This window comes from Bos indicus, chromosome 17, assembly GCF_029378745.1.
Source record: "Bos indicus isolate NIAB-ARS_2022 breed Sahiwal x Tharparkar chromosome 17, NIAB-ARS_B.indTharparkar_mat_pri_1.0, whole genome shotgun sequence".
Classification (NCBI taxonomy): Eukaryota; Metazoa; Chordata; class Mammalia; order Artiodactyla; family Bovidae; genus Bos; species Bos indicus.
In genome coordinates, this window is record NC_091776.1 from 4,678,741 (window position 1) to 4,695,063 (window position 16,323).

The 16,323-nt window shown below is 52.2% G+C and overlaps 1 protein-coding gene across 2 annotated transcripts in view; it reads right to left on the reverse strand.

Moving 5' to 3' along the window:
- Positions 1–3,796: 3,796 nt before the first annotated feature.
- The window catches only part of FHDC1 (FH2 domain containing 1), a 40,872-nt gene continuing 28,345 nt past the window's right edge, over positions 3,797–16,323 (reverse strand). For both annotated transcript variants that reach the window (XM_070768970.1, XM_070768971.1), the window contains exons 9-13: positions 16,166–16,236; positions 13,977–14,094; positions 10,349–10,513; positions 5,965–7,999; positions 3,797–5,866 (exon numbers count right to left, since the gene is read on the reverse strand). In XM_070768970.1, the coding sequence (XP_070625071.1) occupies positions 5,832–5,866; positions 5,965–7,999; positions 10,349–10,513; positions 13,977–14,094; positions 16,166–16,236 (2,424 nt within the window). In that variant the 3' untranslated portion in view covers positions 3,797–5,831. The remainder of the gene's footprint in view (positions 5,867–5,964; positions 8,000–10,348; positions 10,514–13,976; positions 14,095–16,165; positions 16,237–16,323) is intronic.

Consider the following 16,323-nt stretch of genomic DNA (forward strand, 5'->3'; position numbering starts at 1 on the left):
CTCATTTCCATTGTATAAAAGGCAAACCTGGCCTGGGGAGTAGGAGGCCCTGTGGGGGTGGGGAGGTAGTTCCGCCATCTCGGCTGGGGCAAGAAGCCTGCCCTGCAGGCAGCCCACCTCTTCCCTCTCCTCCCTGGAGATGAATCAGCTTGTGGGAACTGCTGGTGCCTTGGGAAAGAGAAAGAAAGCTGACCAGCCAGGCTGCCGTCTCCACAGCTGAATGGAGGCACTGTTCTTCCTGCCCGGGCATCTTCCAAGGCTGAACCATCCTTTTAATCCAAATATAGCTAAATCGCTTCTGCTGCCTTCTGGGAACTGGCAGAACAGTTGTCCCTGGAAGTGGCCAGACTGTCCAGACCTCAGCAACTTTCCCGGTCTGATGGGGAGCTGTTTACAGCACGAAGCGGTAAAAGGTGAATTATTCTGTGCTGACAGCTTTGGAAAGAACCAGGGGCCGGTCCTCCTTCCAGGGAGGGCTTCTACCCGCTAAAGCAGGACAGAAGGGCTGAGCTCCGGCCGCTGCAACCTCGCGTGAGGGCGCCGCGCTGCCGCCCTGAGTCAGCACCCTGGAGAGCTGCCCCACCCCCTTCCTAAGCGGTGAGGTCAGCGCAGATGCGCCCGCCTGGCCCCAGCTCGCAGCGGGAGAAGGAGCCGTGGCCACGAGGAAAAGCTCCGAAGAACAGAGTTGCAGTGACTCTCATGAAGGCTGTGAAAACTCCAGAATCCAAGAGGCCTAGGGAGCAGGGTTCCAAAAAGCAACTTTGCTGACAAAAATCTCACCGTGGGCAGTCAGGTGGGTGTGGCATTGCTCAGCACTTACTACCAAATTGCTTCACTGACACTCAATTATGATCTTCCTAAAAGGCAGTCATTGCGTCACTTCCTGTGTTCCCCTGGAGGCACCGTTCTGGGCTCTCTGGTGCCGTGCTCCTGAGAGCTCCAGACTCAAAGGAGTGGCCGAGCCACCCAGTGGAGGTGTTTCTGCTGCAAGATCCAAATTAGACCACCTCCTCAGGTTCCTGGGGCCACCTCTCCTCCCATCTGGGTGCTGAGCCCGCAGGGAGCTGTGTCCCCTGCCTAGGGGAAAAGCACCTGCTTTGCCTGGCAGAGGCCCAAGGAGAGGGCCAGGCCAGAGAAGCCAGCCTCTGGCCTCTCTCTGGTCCACTGGTTCTCAAGAGCAGAGCAAAAAATGAAGTCACTGGGGAGTCATTCAATGCAAATCAGGGGCCCCATGGAAGGATGCTGAGTTGGTGCAGGTCTGGGGTGGGACCAGGAACCCCCCCCCCAGGTGTCCTGTCCCACACTAGAGCCCTCCCCCAGAGGAAAGTGGGCACCGCTTGGTGCTCTGATACGGTTGGGGGTCACCATGGAGAGCTCACCGCCCTCGTCAAACACCCAGCTCTCACTGAAGTGGCCCAGTGGCCCCGCCGCCAGCTGCTGTTGGCTCATGAGGCACGCCGTGGCCACACAGGTGGCCTCCCCACAACCCTGCCACCTGCCGCTAGTTTTCAGGAGGCTGAGGGAGCATGGTTGAGTCCGGTCCTGGAGGACTGAAAGCGCAAGGCACATACCTTTCTGCTGCGCAGTGTGCTATTAGGAAGGACAGCCGAAAGGCAGTCTCCCACAGGAAGCAGCCTGTGTTTGCTGGAATTGGCCTAGGAGAGGGTGCTCCTGTGGCTGACCTCAGAGGGGAGAGGATTTTCTTGTCCAGCGGTGGAGAGTGAGCATGGCTGTGCCCTCGCCTCCACATAATGTCATTAACTAGGGGGGACAGGCTCGTGGCACCCTGGTGTTTTCCTCTAGGACGACAGTTACAAGTGAAGTTCTTGCCTACAAAATTTCAGTGCCGCCGCCCACCCATGGATGGGCTAAGGAAGTTTCTGATGGGCTGCCTTGGAAACATACCTATAACCGTGACATGGTTGCTCGGGGAATGTGCATTCTGAATTTCTCAAATCTAATTTTGAGCAAACTTGGGGAACATCATTTGCTGGCAAGTTAGGGACCGCCTCTATGACTCAGGGTTTGAATGTTTCTGAGGAGGCTGGGGACAAAGCCTGACTCCGGAGGTCTGGTACGAAAGTGCCTAAGAGGACCTCGAGCATCGACAGGCTGGCGGTCAGGTCATGCCCTCCGGGTGCGCTTTGGTCAAGGGCCGTGAAGGAGGCCGTGGGTGCTGTTCGGGCCATGACCCCCTGCAGTGGGGCCAGGTGTTCCACCTGCCGAGTAGGAAGGGAAGCCGAGGCAGTGAGCTGCAGGGCTCTGGCCTAGAAGACAGAAAAGCCACTTTCTTCAACCACAAGGACACTTGTGCCGTCACTGAGGCAGTCCCAGTGAGCCACGGGGCATTTCACTGGAAGATATTTGCAGATGAAAATACCCCCAGGGAGAGGTTGCTCTGGGTTATGTTTTCAAGCCTGTCCCGGATTCATTCTGAGCTGTGCACTGCGGCTCCACAGAAGCTGAGTAGGGTGACTCTACTTTGTTTGTGCTCACCCAGATAATTTTAAGAAGTTCTTAGTGGGTCAACTGCAATGTCTCTTATCACATTTGGCTTAAATGTATATGCTCATATGTGCTCAGGAACACATACCAGAAAAAAAAAAAACAACTTATATTTTCACGGCAGGACTGAAGCATGAAGTGAAAGTATAATGAAGAATTAAGAACAAAGTTTCGATAGAAAATTGTGTGAAACTGCAAAACGTCATCATTGCTAGATGGGAGGAGATAGAGGAAGGAGAGTACGCCCTTAGAGGCAGGAGGTGGCAAATTTGTTCACCTCGGAAACTCGTAATTAGTAAACCATTCCAGAGCCTCTCACCATAATATATAAATATGCAGACTGTTGAAAGAACAGTTAGGAAACTGTGGTCCCTGAGTTTCAACGAGAATCGTTGGAAGAAGACCAGAACCCAGGTTCCTTGAGTAAGTCATAAAATAAAAGGGCTAAGGTAACTACTTGAGACCCACTATGGAGATAAAAGGCCTTGCTTTGGTTTGTATCAGTAAGCCCTGTTACCACAGGGATGATGGTAGAGGAGGGGTCCAATGTTCCAAACCACTTATAACCCAAGCAAAACCAGGCTGGGTCTACGGAGCAGCACCTCACAAACAGGACAAGGGTGTCATCTGCTCTCTCATCCATTGCTGTCTGACCCCAGGATCTTCCTTTAATGCGTCAGCTAAACTGGGAGAGCAGCTAGGACTAAAACTTCATAGGAAATCCCAAGGTACAAGTCTCATCATTGTGTACAAGTCTCATCATTGTGTACAAGACACAATCCCCTTTTTTTTCCAAACCAATACTGCATTTCAAATAAAAGCATGCCTCCCTCCCTCTCTACTCATTCCTGAGGCAGCCACAGAGGTGAGCTGCGATTTCCCAACAGCGTCCTGAGCCAAAACACACGCGAGTGCACAGGAGCAGATTCAGACTTGCCGGCCTCATGGAGATTGCACAAAGGTTGGCCCACAACATGGAATAACGCAAGAGTGCACGAGGTGCTGAACATTCCATGCGTGGCCCGCATATCAGATGCATGCCTGCATCCCAGGTATGGCGCAAGGCCCCTGCCCAGGGCCCGCACAGTTAAATGCAGGTTCTGTGCTATTAAGAAGACACACATCAACAGCCCATTTTGGCTCTTGAGACGTTTGAAGCTACAGCTGCTCTATCCCAACCTTCTGGCACCTCCTGTCCACCCCATCTCCACACTTCTCTCTGTAAATTACGCACTCTCTTACCGGGGTCACATGCCAACGTTCACAGAAGCAGTTGAGGAGAAAACACAAATCTCATAAACATGAGCTTTATTAAACTACACATTACATAAAAGAACAAACATATAAATGGACCTTTAAATACATTCAGTTCATCTTAAAATTTATATATAAACTTATTTACATTTCTGCATTTTGTATTTAAATTATTTTCCAAGCTTACTACCAATAAAAGGTAATAGAATGATCACCCGCTCACACAGATGCAAACAAGTGGTCCACAGGGCTAAGCAAAACGCCACTTCTCAGGAAACTCAGCTTATTAGATTTCAAACCAACAACTCATTCTGAAGGAGCTTTCTTCCGAGCGAGCCTTTATGTGAGACCTCCACCGTGGAAATGTTGGAGTTTTAGTTCTGGAAGCTGATCCCAGGGCAGAGATGGGTTCTTGGCTGTTCACGATGACTTGGACTCTGGGAGTTGGAAGGACCCTTGAAGACCACAGCAGAGGCCATGCCCCGACTTATGCAGACTGGGAAACAGAGACTTAAGGAGAGGGAGTGACTTGCCAAAGCCTCACAGCATCAGTGAGGGAACAGGGATTTGGACCCTGCTTTCCAGGGTTCCCCAAGGGGCCATAACCCTGACACTACCCAAAAACCCACAAACTTTTGACCTCTTTCACAGGCCCTAGGTTTCAAACAGTTTTGTCTGCATGGTTAAATACATGATTTTTTTTAAAAGGCTTTTTGAGATGACGAAAAATGGCTCAGGATTCTCACAACCATCTTTGTGGAGCCCTGGAAATACTACTCAGGGCTATTTTTACAAGAGGTTTTGTGGTCAGGCGCCTTGTTTTCCTTTTGAGTTTAGCGGACTTATGGAAGCTCAGAGTTTCCAATTAATTTGGATGGGGGGCAACATTCTATAGGAACGAGACTGTAACATCAACCGTATGGATTTACCAGGAATACATTACTGTATTTGCCTAAATCCACCTCCCACTGTCAGATCTAAAACAAAGTTTCACTAGTAAGTGATCAAAAGTGAAAAAGTGGGAGGAGGGGCAATTTTTAAATAACAAACATGTTTCAAGAATGCCACTTCCCAATTAGCTAGTTGGGACGGAAACAGTGAAATTGGAACTGAGTAGTATGTTTTCCTCTTCCGAATGAAGCTTTACTTTTTTTTCCTTCAAAATTTTCCTGATAATATAAAGTCTTCTTAAAGCAACTTCAATTTTGGTCTGGTTTTAAAAACTTGACCTGGTTTTTCTCAGGATTTAAAACCATTGTACCAAAGGACAGACATCAACATTTAAAAATATCGTGGAGAGAGAAAGTGAATCTTTCTCTCTAGGCTCCAGGTCACATTAGCAAAGGAGAAAGTCTGGGTTTATTCCTCCCTGGAGGAACTAGAGTGAACACAAGTCATAGCAGCCTTCGCTCAGTGTTACAACAAATACTCAAATGAGAAAACGGAGAACGGGAAAGATGTGCTTGGCTGAACAGTCCCTGATGACCTTCCATCAAAATATGGCACCTCTAAATTCTGGAAGCTCCAGCGGTCTCCCAGGGGCCGCCACCCGTCTACAGGGGAGGCTTGCCCCACAGCCCCAATACATGACGAGCACCGGATTTCTGTCCAGCAGTTTCGCTTTCCCTCCCGTTCACCTCACCAAAGGTAGCAGGTGGAGATGAGCAAGGGAGAGTCTTCAGGAAGATGGTGCCAACCACAGGACACCCAAAGGCTTTGCGGCGGAAGTTCAGTTGCCAGCTGCACAGCATGGGCAGGTGGAACCCTGAGGCCAGGGAACTAGGAAGATAAAAAATACCTTCATTTTCCCCGGGGAGGCATTTCACTCTGTGAAAGGAGCCAACTAAAACAACGTTTAATTTTTATAATAGTAAAAAATGTCATTGATATATAAAAACTGGCCCCCAAATCTTGTTTGTTACTCGTCACCTAAGAACATCAGATGATGCTGAGTCAGACAACGGTCTTGTCTGAGTCGTTCACCGCTCTCTGTGTTTGGAGGACGGGGCTCACCAGGTCCACCTCCGGGGCCGATCGGTCCAGCGGGGATGTGGGTCCAGTAGGCTACACCTTCAGGGGCACTGGCAGGCGGCCCCAGCGAGGGGTTCTATGTGGAAGACATTCAGGGTCGGCCTTTCGCACAAGTCAGTCCTCACCATCCGAACCCCAGAAGGCAAGTGGGGAGGGCGGACGCCCCTCACTTACGTAAGGGATGAAGCCCCCTCCCCAGCGCCGTGTGGTTGGCCTCCTTCAGCCGGCCCTTCAGCGGGGTCTCGGCGCCGGCCCCGGGGCCCTCGGCTGACTCGGACCCCTTCCGTAGGGTGCGGGCGCTGCCGGCCCGCCGGAGGGCGCCGCTGTCCTTGGGGGCGGCGCCCTCGGGGCCGCCCTTCACTCTCAGCTGCCGCTGAGACATGGTCCGGGTGAGGCCGGGGGCTCTGGCCGGAGCGGGAGAGTCGAGCCTCTGGCTTCGAGACGAGGAGGCGACCGTGTTGCGAGCGAAGCTGGGGACTGAGGCCGGGCCCCGGGGCACGCTGGCGGCCAGCGCGGCGCGGGGCGGCTCTCCGGGGCCGTCGGGGCCCTGGGCGCCGGAGCGGCACGCCTTGTCCTCCTCGGGCTTCGGCCGCGGGACGTTGCGCACGGGCTTGGCGCTGGGCTTCCTGAAGGAGCTCCGGAGCAGAGAGGGGGGCTCCCTCCCGGGCCGGGCCGCCGGCGCCGTTGTGGGCCTCGCTGGCGACGCGTCCGCGGTCCCCCGCATGGAGCTGCGGCGCGCCAGCGGCGGGGGCGGGTCGGGCCCGCTGGCGGCCTCGCGGGGGCTGCCCTTGGCTGCCGGGGGCGCGCGGCCGGCGCGCGAGATGGGCACGACCCTGCGCATGCTCTCGTTCTCGCAGCCGGTCAGCGTCCTCACCGGCCGCACGGGCCCCGCCGGCCGCACGGGCCCCGCCGGCCCTGCGCTCCGCCGGCCGGCCCCTGCCCGGGGCGGCCCCGCCAACGGCGGAGCCTCTCTGGGGGAGCTCCTCCTGAGGGCCGTCGCCTCCCTCGCTCTCGCCGGCCTGTCCCTGGGCGGGCCGCCCTTGCAGCTCTCCGGCTCGCTCTTCCCTGAGACGGAGCCCGAGCCGGGGGTGGAGGCAGCAGCGGGAGCCCCCACAGTCGGGCTGCAGATGGGGTTGGAGGAGGCCTGACTGCCGCCCGTCTCCCAGGCCCCGGGGGACACAGAGCCCTCCCCATCGCCTGCCTCGCCTGGGTCCCCCTCTAAGGGTCTGGAGTTGGCTCCCTCAGAGCAGTCCAGGGTCAGCGAGCAGTCGCTAGTGTCCGAGATGCAGAACAGAGGCCCAGGATCTTGGCTGTCAGGGTCGCTACTCCCCTCAGAGAGCGGAGCTGCGCTTCTGGGCTCATAAGGGGCAGCTTCGCCATCCTGGGGGACAGGGCTGGGACCCACTCGGGCACCTCTGCCCACGGGCGTCGTTGGGCTGCTGTTGGGGGCACCCAGGGACGGTGGGCTCGCATCCCCCACGGACACCAGCTCCATTGGGCTGCAGTCATTCCCGGTCAACTGGGGCGGCTCCTCCGGGCCCTTGGGAGCCTGGAGGTCGAACTGGGCCAGCCCGGTCACCAGCTCATGCTCCCTAATCCCTAGAGCCAACGGTGAGAGTGGGGGCGAGGACCGCACAGGATCCAGGCCCACCGGTGCGCTGTTCCTTTTTCGGAGGGTGCTGACCCCACTGCGCCGAGGGCGGCGTAAAGCGCAGGCGGGATCGTCGGGGTGGGCTGCAGGGAGCCAGTTCGCCCAAGCTGTGGTAGAGTGGGGGGCTTCCTCCTGGCCCTCCAAGGCCCGAGGTCTGTGCTCTAGGCTGGAGTCTTGGCCCCTTGGTTCTCCAGGTTCCCTGCAGGCTCCGTCAGGAGGGACCTTCCAGAGGCAGCCCTGGGATGAGTTGCTGGGCTTGAGTTCCTCGGGGCCGTCTGTGGATCTCTCGAGGAAGCTCAGCAGCTCCCTGTCGGCCATGGTGTCCAGGGAGAGGCGGGAGCGGCGGGTGGTGGGGGGCCGGTAGGAGGGGCTGGCGGGCCTGCAGCAGAGAAAAGGGGGCAGGTCCTCCGCACCCCTCTTGGTCAGCAGCTCCACGTCGTTCTCACTGCTGCTCCGGCCGAATCCAAACTCCCCCGCTGTCCAGGATCGCCGCTTCTGCTCCAGCTCCTTGAGCCGCTGCCGCTGCCTCAGCTCCTGCACCTGGCGGTCGTGGTTGTCCTGAAGGTGGGGTAGAGAGGCGGGAAGATGCATGAGCCACGGGGACCCTAGTGCAGTTCCAGAGCTAGCTATCTGAACACCCCACTGAGAGACACTGGCTGGAGGAGAGCCCTGAGTCACGGGCTTCGCTCACTGAGGGAGACGGCCTGTGTTTGCACATGCATGTGCCAGGATGGAGGCCTCCATTCTCCTCAAGCTGCGTGGGCATGACGGGGACACACTAGGCCTGACCCCAACCATCTGCCTAAGGTGGTCATCAGATCCCAGGGCCCAACTTGCAGTCGAGGCACTGTGCCCTCAGTGTGGGGCTGTGACTGCACACGTCTCTGTGACCTCAACTCCCAGGAAATGCAACTTGGTTTCCAAGTACGGCGAGACAGAAGGGACTTCCGGGAGTGCTATTTAGGCACACAGAGAAAAATACTGTGGGTATTAAAAGGAGTCTGAATCAATGTTGCCAACATACATAGATATACACATATGTCTACACACACACTCATGTGCACATGTTCTACTTCGTGGTTTGGATGCATAAATGCAGACTCAGGATATTAAGAGATGCCTGTGTTCTCTGAATGCTCCCTGGTAAACACCAGAAATGCCAAAGAGGCTCTGTCCCTTGTGCCTGACACACTTCTCACAATCAGAGACAAGGATCTGCTTTATCAACCTTTCTGCCTTTCACCCTGCTCCAAGGAGCCAGCCCTCGCCCAACAAAACCAAACAGAACACGTGCACACACCAAAGTTACTACCTGCACCTTCATTATACTTGTGCCACATAAATGTGCTGCTGCTGCTAAGTTGCTTCAGTCGTGTCCGACTCTGTGCGACCCCATAGATGGCAGCCCACCAGGTTCCCCAGTCCCTGGGATTCTCCAGGCAAGAACACTGGAGTGGGTTGCCATTTCCTTCTCCAATGGATGAAAGTGAAAAGTGAAAGTGAAGTTGCTCAGTCGTGTCTGACTCTTAGCAACGCCATGGACTGCAGCCCACCAGGCTCTTCCATCCATGGGATTTTCCAGGCGAGAGTACTGGAGTGGGGTGCCATCGCCTTCTCCAGGGGCGGTGGCTAGATGGGAGGAACTTGGGATACCCACATAAATGTGAGGGGCCCACAACCCAAATCTGTTATCAGTGCTTTTTACTTGAAAATCAATTTCCGCAAACAGTGGACTTTCCCTTCCAAGTGATGCACTTTCCCTTCCAAGTGATGCACTTTCCCTTCCAAGTTTCTGTGAGCCTCTGGCTCCGACCACTGGGGACTCTGGGCCCCTCCTGCAGCCTCAGCCTCCCCAAGGTCCCCAGGTCTTCTTTCCAGGCTGCCTGCGGAAGGCACAGGGCCAGCTCCTGGCTCTCAGGACAGCTGGGCTGAGAGCATCACAGAGGTGGCCTCACAAGCGTGGAGAATCCCAACTGGGAGTGAGGGCCTCAGGGCCAGTTTGGCCAGTACCACCCCACCAGCACCTCCCCTGCTGACCTCACTGCTTGGACAGAGGAGAGGAAACGTGGCCACAGGCTCAGCCTCCTTTTCAGTGGACAGAGAAAGGCGGCTTGAGAACTCCAGTCACTCTGAGCTACTCATTTAGGGCTGCAGAGACACTGAGCAGCCCCTCAGAGAAATTCAGCCATGGGCAAATGTGCACTTAAAACTGAGGGAAAGAGGTGCACAGGAGTATTTGGTTCCTTATCAACACCTAAAATGATGGGCTGTTGTTCTATTTTTAGTTGGCAGATGAAAGTTCTATGTGCAAAGTCAAGAAACCCAAAGAGTTTTCTGGATTCTGCATGAACTCAGAGATTACGACCTGGAGGCTGACGGGCAAGAAGGCGGCGGTTGTGTGCAGACAGCAGCCTGCCCCTTGAGTCTCTGGGCATTCTGAAGCCTGCTCTGGCCAAGGACAGCCCAGTTGCCCAGATGCTGACCCCTGGCAATGGCTACAGAGCTCCAAAGAGGGGCACAAGGGCCTTCCGATCACCGCACTGCAACAAAGGACCCCCTGAAGGAGGAAAGTATCTCCTGGGAAGAGAGAAGGATCTTCAAAGAGATGCTTTAATAGCGTGACTGCCATCCTAAACAAACCTGACGAACAAAATGCTTTTAGAGCATCAGTGCGAGCACTGGAATGAGCAGCACACGTTAGACTTGGCAACAGGGGAGGGCTCAGGGCTGAGAGGGCAGAGCCTCCCCGGAATCCTGAGGGACAGCCAGGCAGCGCCACAGGGGCCAGACTTCCCGATGCTGTGAAGCCACTGAGGCACCTTTCTGCCACAGGCAGGGGCCAGGCTGGGAAGAGGAGAGGCAGAAATCCAGACAGCTCAGAAAACACGGAGATGCCACGAGCTGTACCTTCACCGCTTTGTTGAATCTGATGCAGAAGTCTCTGAATATCTGCAGGCACTCGTCCAGCTTCACGGTGTCCTTGTCTTCACAGAAGAAGTCGATGAGGGTGTGGGCCTCGTCCTGGAGCTCGCGCTTCCATTGCTCCAGCTCCGCCAGCTTTTCCAGGGCAAACTGCGGGGGAGGGACAGACAGCAGCCGTGGACGTGAGCGCTCGACGGCTGCCAGGGGTCCGGGGCTCAGTCTCAGATCTCATGGCAGGACCCCCAGAGCCGACAAGGGAGTAAGTCACCCCAAACAAAACTCTGGGGAGCAAGGTGGACCCCTGTGTCAGGGGAGCCAGAAGAGGCTGAGGAGCTTTAACCTGGAGGCTGTCGCCAACCCAACGTCCCCCTGTAATGTCACTGGACATGTGGCACCAGCATAGTCGGTGTCATTAAGGGAAACCCCGTCTGCCTCTGTTCTTCCTGCCCTCACGACTGAGTCACACACTGGTCATGGGTCCGCGTCAGGGTCCCAGAGGTCTCTTGTGTTGACCAGTTGTCTTATTCACAGTTGGGAAGGGTTTAAACTTAATCCCAAATGAGCACTGTTAGGTTTACATGGAAGCCTCACGTGCTTTCTTTTTTTGCTGGGAAACAAGGATTTTATGAAGAAGGCGTGCATGGGGTATATTCCTTTATGAAATCACACTTTAATTGGGTTGGCCAAAAAGTTTGTTCAGGTTTTTTCTATAAGTTTTTCCCCCTGAACAAACTTTTTGGCCAAACTGATATTTGAGACACTTCTTCCTGTGTAGGGGGCCAGGCCTGGGCAATGCTGACGCTGTGGGCTGCCCCCTGGCCACAGGGCTCGCGTCCAGAACACAAAAGAGAATCTCAAGAGAAAGAGAAAGTTTAAGAAGACGCGCTCCTTCCTATCCATTCCACGCACCACCCCCTTTCAAAGCCCTTTTCTCATACAAAATGCCTTCGAGAGGCAGTAGGAAACCAAAACTATTTAGGAAACCAAACGCCAGGGAAAGGAACCATCTGAGTCAGTAGCCTGAGGCAGTGTGTGCGTTCGCTGTGTTTTTCTTCGTGGAGGGAAGGGTATTAATGGAAGAATAAATCTCTGCCTGTCCTTCTTGCACAGGGGGAAAGATGGATCCTAGCCAAGAACAGCTCAACTGCAGAAAAATAGGACTTTGACAGGAACCTTCATGGGCGCTGACTCTACCTGGAATATCTCATCGTCAGATCCCGTGGGGACAGCAGAGCACCTGGACGCTTGCAAGCCCCCTGGGACTTGGAGAGTGACACATTCTGAACAGAGCCTGAAAAGCCACCATGCTTGGAGTCACTGGCCTAGAGCTAGTTTCTGAACTCTTCCCTCATGGTTGGTGCCACAGATGAAAAAGTTCAAAGCAACGCTGGCAAAGCGTGAATGACAGATTGGTAGTGGTGGCAGCCAATTCAAGTTTTCAACTCAAACTTGTCTGCTATGGAGTATCAAGTCCACCCCAGTACACTTGATACTTCTCACCCAAAGGGTCAAAATGTGAAACAGATCTGCAAATAGTAGATCATTTTTCTACTCAGAAACCTTCACTGGGGCTTCCCTGGTGGCTCAGTAGTAAAGAGTCTGCCTGCCAATGCAGGAGACACGGGTTAAATCCCTGATTCAGGAAGATCCCATATGCCATGGAGCAACCAAGCCTGTCCGCCACAACTGTCCAGCCTGAGCTCCAGAGCCTGGGAGCCGTAAGTACTGCAGCCTGCCCACCCTAGAGCTGTGCTCTGCAACAAGAGAAGCCGCTGCTGTGAAAAGCCCACACACCACAACTGGAGAAAAAGCCAGAGCAGCAATGAAGACTCAGCACAGCCAAAATAATACATACATAAATAATTTTTTTTAAAACCCTTCAATTGTCCCCACCTGGCTTAGAGAGCAAAGTTTTCAGACTGGCATTCAGGGCCTTCTATGGCCTGACCCTAACCTACGTTAAAAATTGTATTTCCCCTATTTAAAAAGAAAGTAGACTTGAGAAAAATAAGTAGCTGTATGGAATATTTCACTTACACAGATAAAAATGAGTACCAGGAAGATGAGTTTAGAGTGAAAACAAGGCTGCCTCTCAGCAGCCGTCTGGGTGTGCGACTTTGCATCGTAAGCTTTCCTGTGCTGCCATTTAACAGGAGAAATTAACATCTCATATAAGAACCGAGAAACAGGCCTCCAGAATGCGCCTCTGAAGGTGTGATAGGCCTTCTCCTCACATTCCTGGGTTGCTCCATTTGTCTGAACAGGCTTATTTATTGCTGAGTGCTTTCCTAGCTCCTGTTCATGTGATTCTGTGGTGATGTCTAGTTAGTTGTCTCAGAGAAGAAAATTTGTGCACTTTTCAGGGAAAATTAAAGTTCAGTGATGGTTGAAAGAAAATACAGAATATGTGTTTAATAATAAAAATGAACTCCCAGCAGAGCCAAACAAAATCAGGTGTTCCCTGATGGGAGCTGCAGCTCACAGCATCTGATGTGGCTTCATTGCAAGGAAACCAGGGGAGGCTGAGGCTGACCTTGGTCTGATCTTCAAGCACACGGTCCCTTTCCCATCTCCCAGGGCAGCCCTGCCTCACATATCCTGGCTCACAAGCCTCAAAGCCTTGACGCCGAGGTTTCAGACCTGTTTGGCGAAAGCAAATTGAGTAGCACACCATTTCCTGAAGACTGAAAGCATGAAGAGGTGCCACTTCTTTTTTTTTTTTTTTTAAATAAGGAAGATAAAAGAAGTATGTCAGACTATGTGATTAGTGAGTCACGATGAGCTGTCACAAACAGGTCCACTCTGCTGGGTTCTGTTGACGTTACTCAGGGCAGCTCCCACCACACCCTGTGGGCCGGTGGATCTGGGGTGGTAGGAGGCTCTGGCTCCAGTGTGCTCTCCTGCCTCCCTATAAAACATGCCAAAACGGAGCTTGTTTCTTCCACAGAAACAACTGAAGGAACAACAGCCCAAGTGCTCAGGTGTCTTTAACGAGAACCTCATTCTGGCATCCAGAAGTTTAACTGGAAGGCAGAACTCCAGAACTGAGCTTTCGGACCAAAACCCGAGTCGCCAGGCAGCAGCTGCCAAGCATAAGCATAAGTGATCCCAGTCTACGTGGGAGTGGGTGCTGTCCTGCAGACAGAGCAGAAATAAACAGAGACCCCATCGCTAACCAAGGGCTCAGGGTCAGACATACTGCATATCCTCTGCCAAAAAACCAATCCAGCAAAGAATGCATGCTCAGCTGCTCAGTAGTGTCCAACTCTTTGTGACTCCATGGACTGTAGCCCGCCAGGCTCTTCTGTCCATGGAATTTTCCAGACAAGAATACTGGAGTGGGTTGCCATTTCCTTCTCCAGGGGATCTTCCTGACCCAGGGATCGAACCTGGGTCTCCTGTGTCTCCTGTATTGTAGGCGGATGCTTTACTGCTGAGCTACCAGGGACGCCCCCATAAATACTGGGCACTAAAGTATCAAGTTCCTTTGACTGGTTTAGTGGGGAAAACATGAATGGGAACCTGCTGCTTCCACAAACACAGCCCTGCAAACATAAGTAGCCTCACAGGGCCACTGAGGAGGAGATCAGAGGGACTGACTCGAATCACTCACCTGAAGGAAATCTTCCATCTGCTGACACAGCTCTCGATCCCGCTGGATGTTCTCCTTGAGAGACTTCGTCCTGACAAAGAGCGAATGCAGCTCCGTCTCCGTGTTATCCAGAGATAATCTGAAAGAAAAAAGGAGAGAGTGGGCAGCTGGCACTGGGGTTGAGGGGGCGGCCACCCCAGGTCCATCAGACGAGACCCTGGAAATAGAGGGGAGGGCTGCTGCAATCACCTTTACCACCTTCTATATTTATAGTCCCCTCCTATGTTTTCTAAGAGGCAATTCCTTCCTAAAGACACATAGTGGTTCAAAGAGAGCGGGCTGTAATTTTGTTCTTGCTGGAGAGATAACCACTTGTGAAGCTTTTCATAAACTAAGTCTCAACAGCTTTATGCCGTCAGCATTAGCGTCCAGCAGGACTCACATACTTATACTTTCCTCTGGCCACAAAAATGCAAATACAAAAGCCCTAACCCTAAAAGCAAGGTGGCAGCACATGCTGATAACCAGGACGTTACCGGGGATGCAGAGACACCGCACAGACTGCATGTTGCCTGCTGCAAGCAACCAGAGTCAGTCCTCTGGGGCTTGGAGAGAATGGGCACACAGCTAAGAGTTCTGCAGAGAAACGGTGGGATTGCTGGCAAGGCTTTTGTTATAAGTGTCACACTGAGATCAATAGAGCATGAATGATGTTCATGTCACCTGGTAAAGTGAACAGGTGAAACCTAAGTCCAGGAGGAATTCAGTTAGCACATTCATAGATCAAGATGCTTCCAAGCTTCCAGGTCAATTCTAACTTTTCTTTACACAGTAGTTTTCCACCTTCACTGGCACCGACCTATGTCCTATTCGTACTTCACTTTCCAGTTCAAATAAACCTTAGTAAGTTTTTCCTAAGACAACCTTAGTAAGTTTTTCCTAGCTAACCTTCCCCATCTAACTCTGATCAGAAGTGGGACCGTTATTTCTGCGTGTATCTCTTAGAAACATTTCTGTGTTGGAAGGAGGAAAAAAATATTTTCACGCAAATTTCTTTTAGTAATTCAAAAGTGAAAACAGTTTACATCTTAGCAGATGCCCATTCTGTGGGAGGAATACTCTGGTGATCTGTAAATATGAACTATATCAACTGTTCACGCTTAGGGCCGATGCTCTCACTTTGGGAAAGACGTCGTCCACGGTTCGATGTTCTCAGGCTGTAACCCTGAGATGCGGGCCACTGGTGGGCGGGGCTTGAAAAGCTGCGGTTGGCGTGTTTATGCGTCTGGTTCACAGCTGTCCCAGCTGGATAGAGTCCCTCAGATAACAAGCAGATGACAGGCACTGGGCTGATACGTGAGGTGACTGCTGCTGCCTGCTCACGGGACATGGCTGTGGCTGCAGGTATCTTTCCCCAGCTCTGTAATCAACAGTGCCACTTGGCAACCTGAGGTCAGCCATGGCGGCAGTATTTACACCACGGAAATCAGCAGTAGCTACAAATCAGGACCTTTTACCTTAAAAAGCTGGCTATGGGACATTACCACCATTTAACATTTACACGCATGGGTATGTATTATAAATTCAAAAGCACAGGGCTCAGAATGGATACACAGATTATAGCTATGTTAAAATACGTTAAAATCTATGTGAGGCTCAGAAGCAAAGAACAGTGATGTAAGTAGAGCTTTATGTTTGTTAGATACTTTCTCTGTAAAGTTGAGTGACTAATTTAAAACAAAATCCTTTCCCAGCCCTTGATATGGTTCCAACTTCTTTTAATGCAATAGAAAGTAAACGTACCATGTTAGATTCTAAAGGAATCAGTGAGGTAGGGCCCCGAGAGCTTGACTGATGTATACCAACTCCAAGTGCTGTGTTCTTTGAGCCCTGTCTTTTGGGTGTGGAGATATTTGAAGTTCTTAATCCATATACATACATTTTTACACTGATGATATTCATTAGAATAAACTGCAATAGGGTTTTTTTTTAGATTAAAAATAAAGATTAATTTTTGAAAACCCCCATAATTCCAAAGGTGCAAACACACCTCTGTAACCAAATGAAAGGAAGGTCTGAAGTTCAATTAGACAAAACTTTTGAAAGTTCAAACCTGAATCCAGAAGTTGTAAAATATCAGTTTTTATAAGAAGGTGGTTAAGAAAAAAACAACCAACCACGTTTGTCTCACCATACTCTTTCTTGCTTACCTGGCAGCCTCCTGAACATGAAGCAATTTTTCAGAAAAATTTAGAAGCACAGCATCTTTCTTTTGGGCTTCCTGGAACAAAAACAGAATCTTCTCTTACTCTATGGGGACAAAACTGGAATTTTATCTACTACATGGAGAAATTTTTCTCAGGGCTTA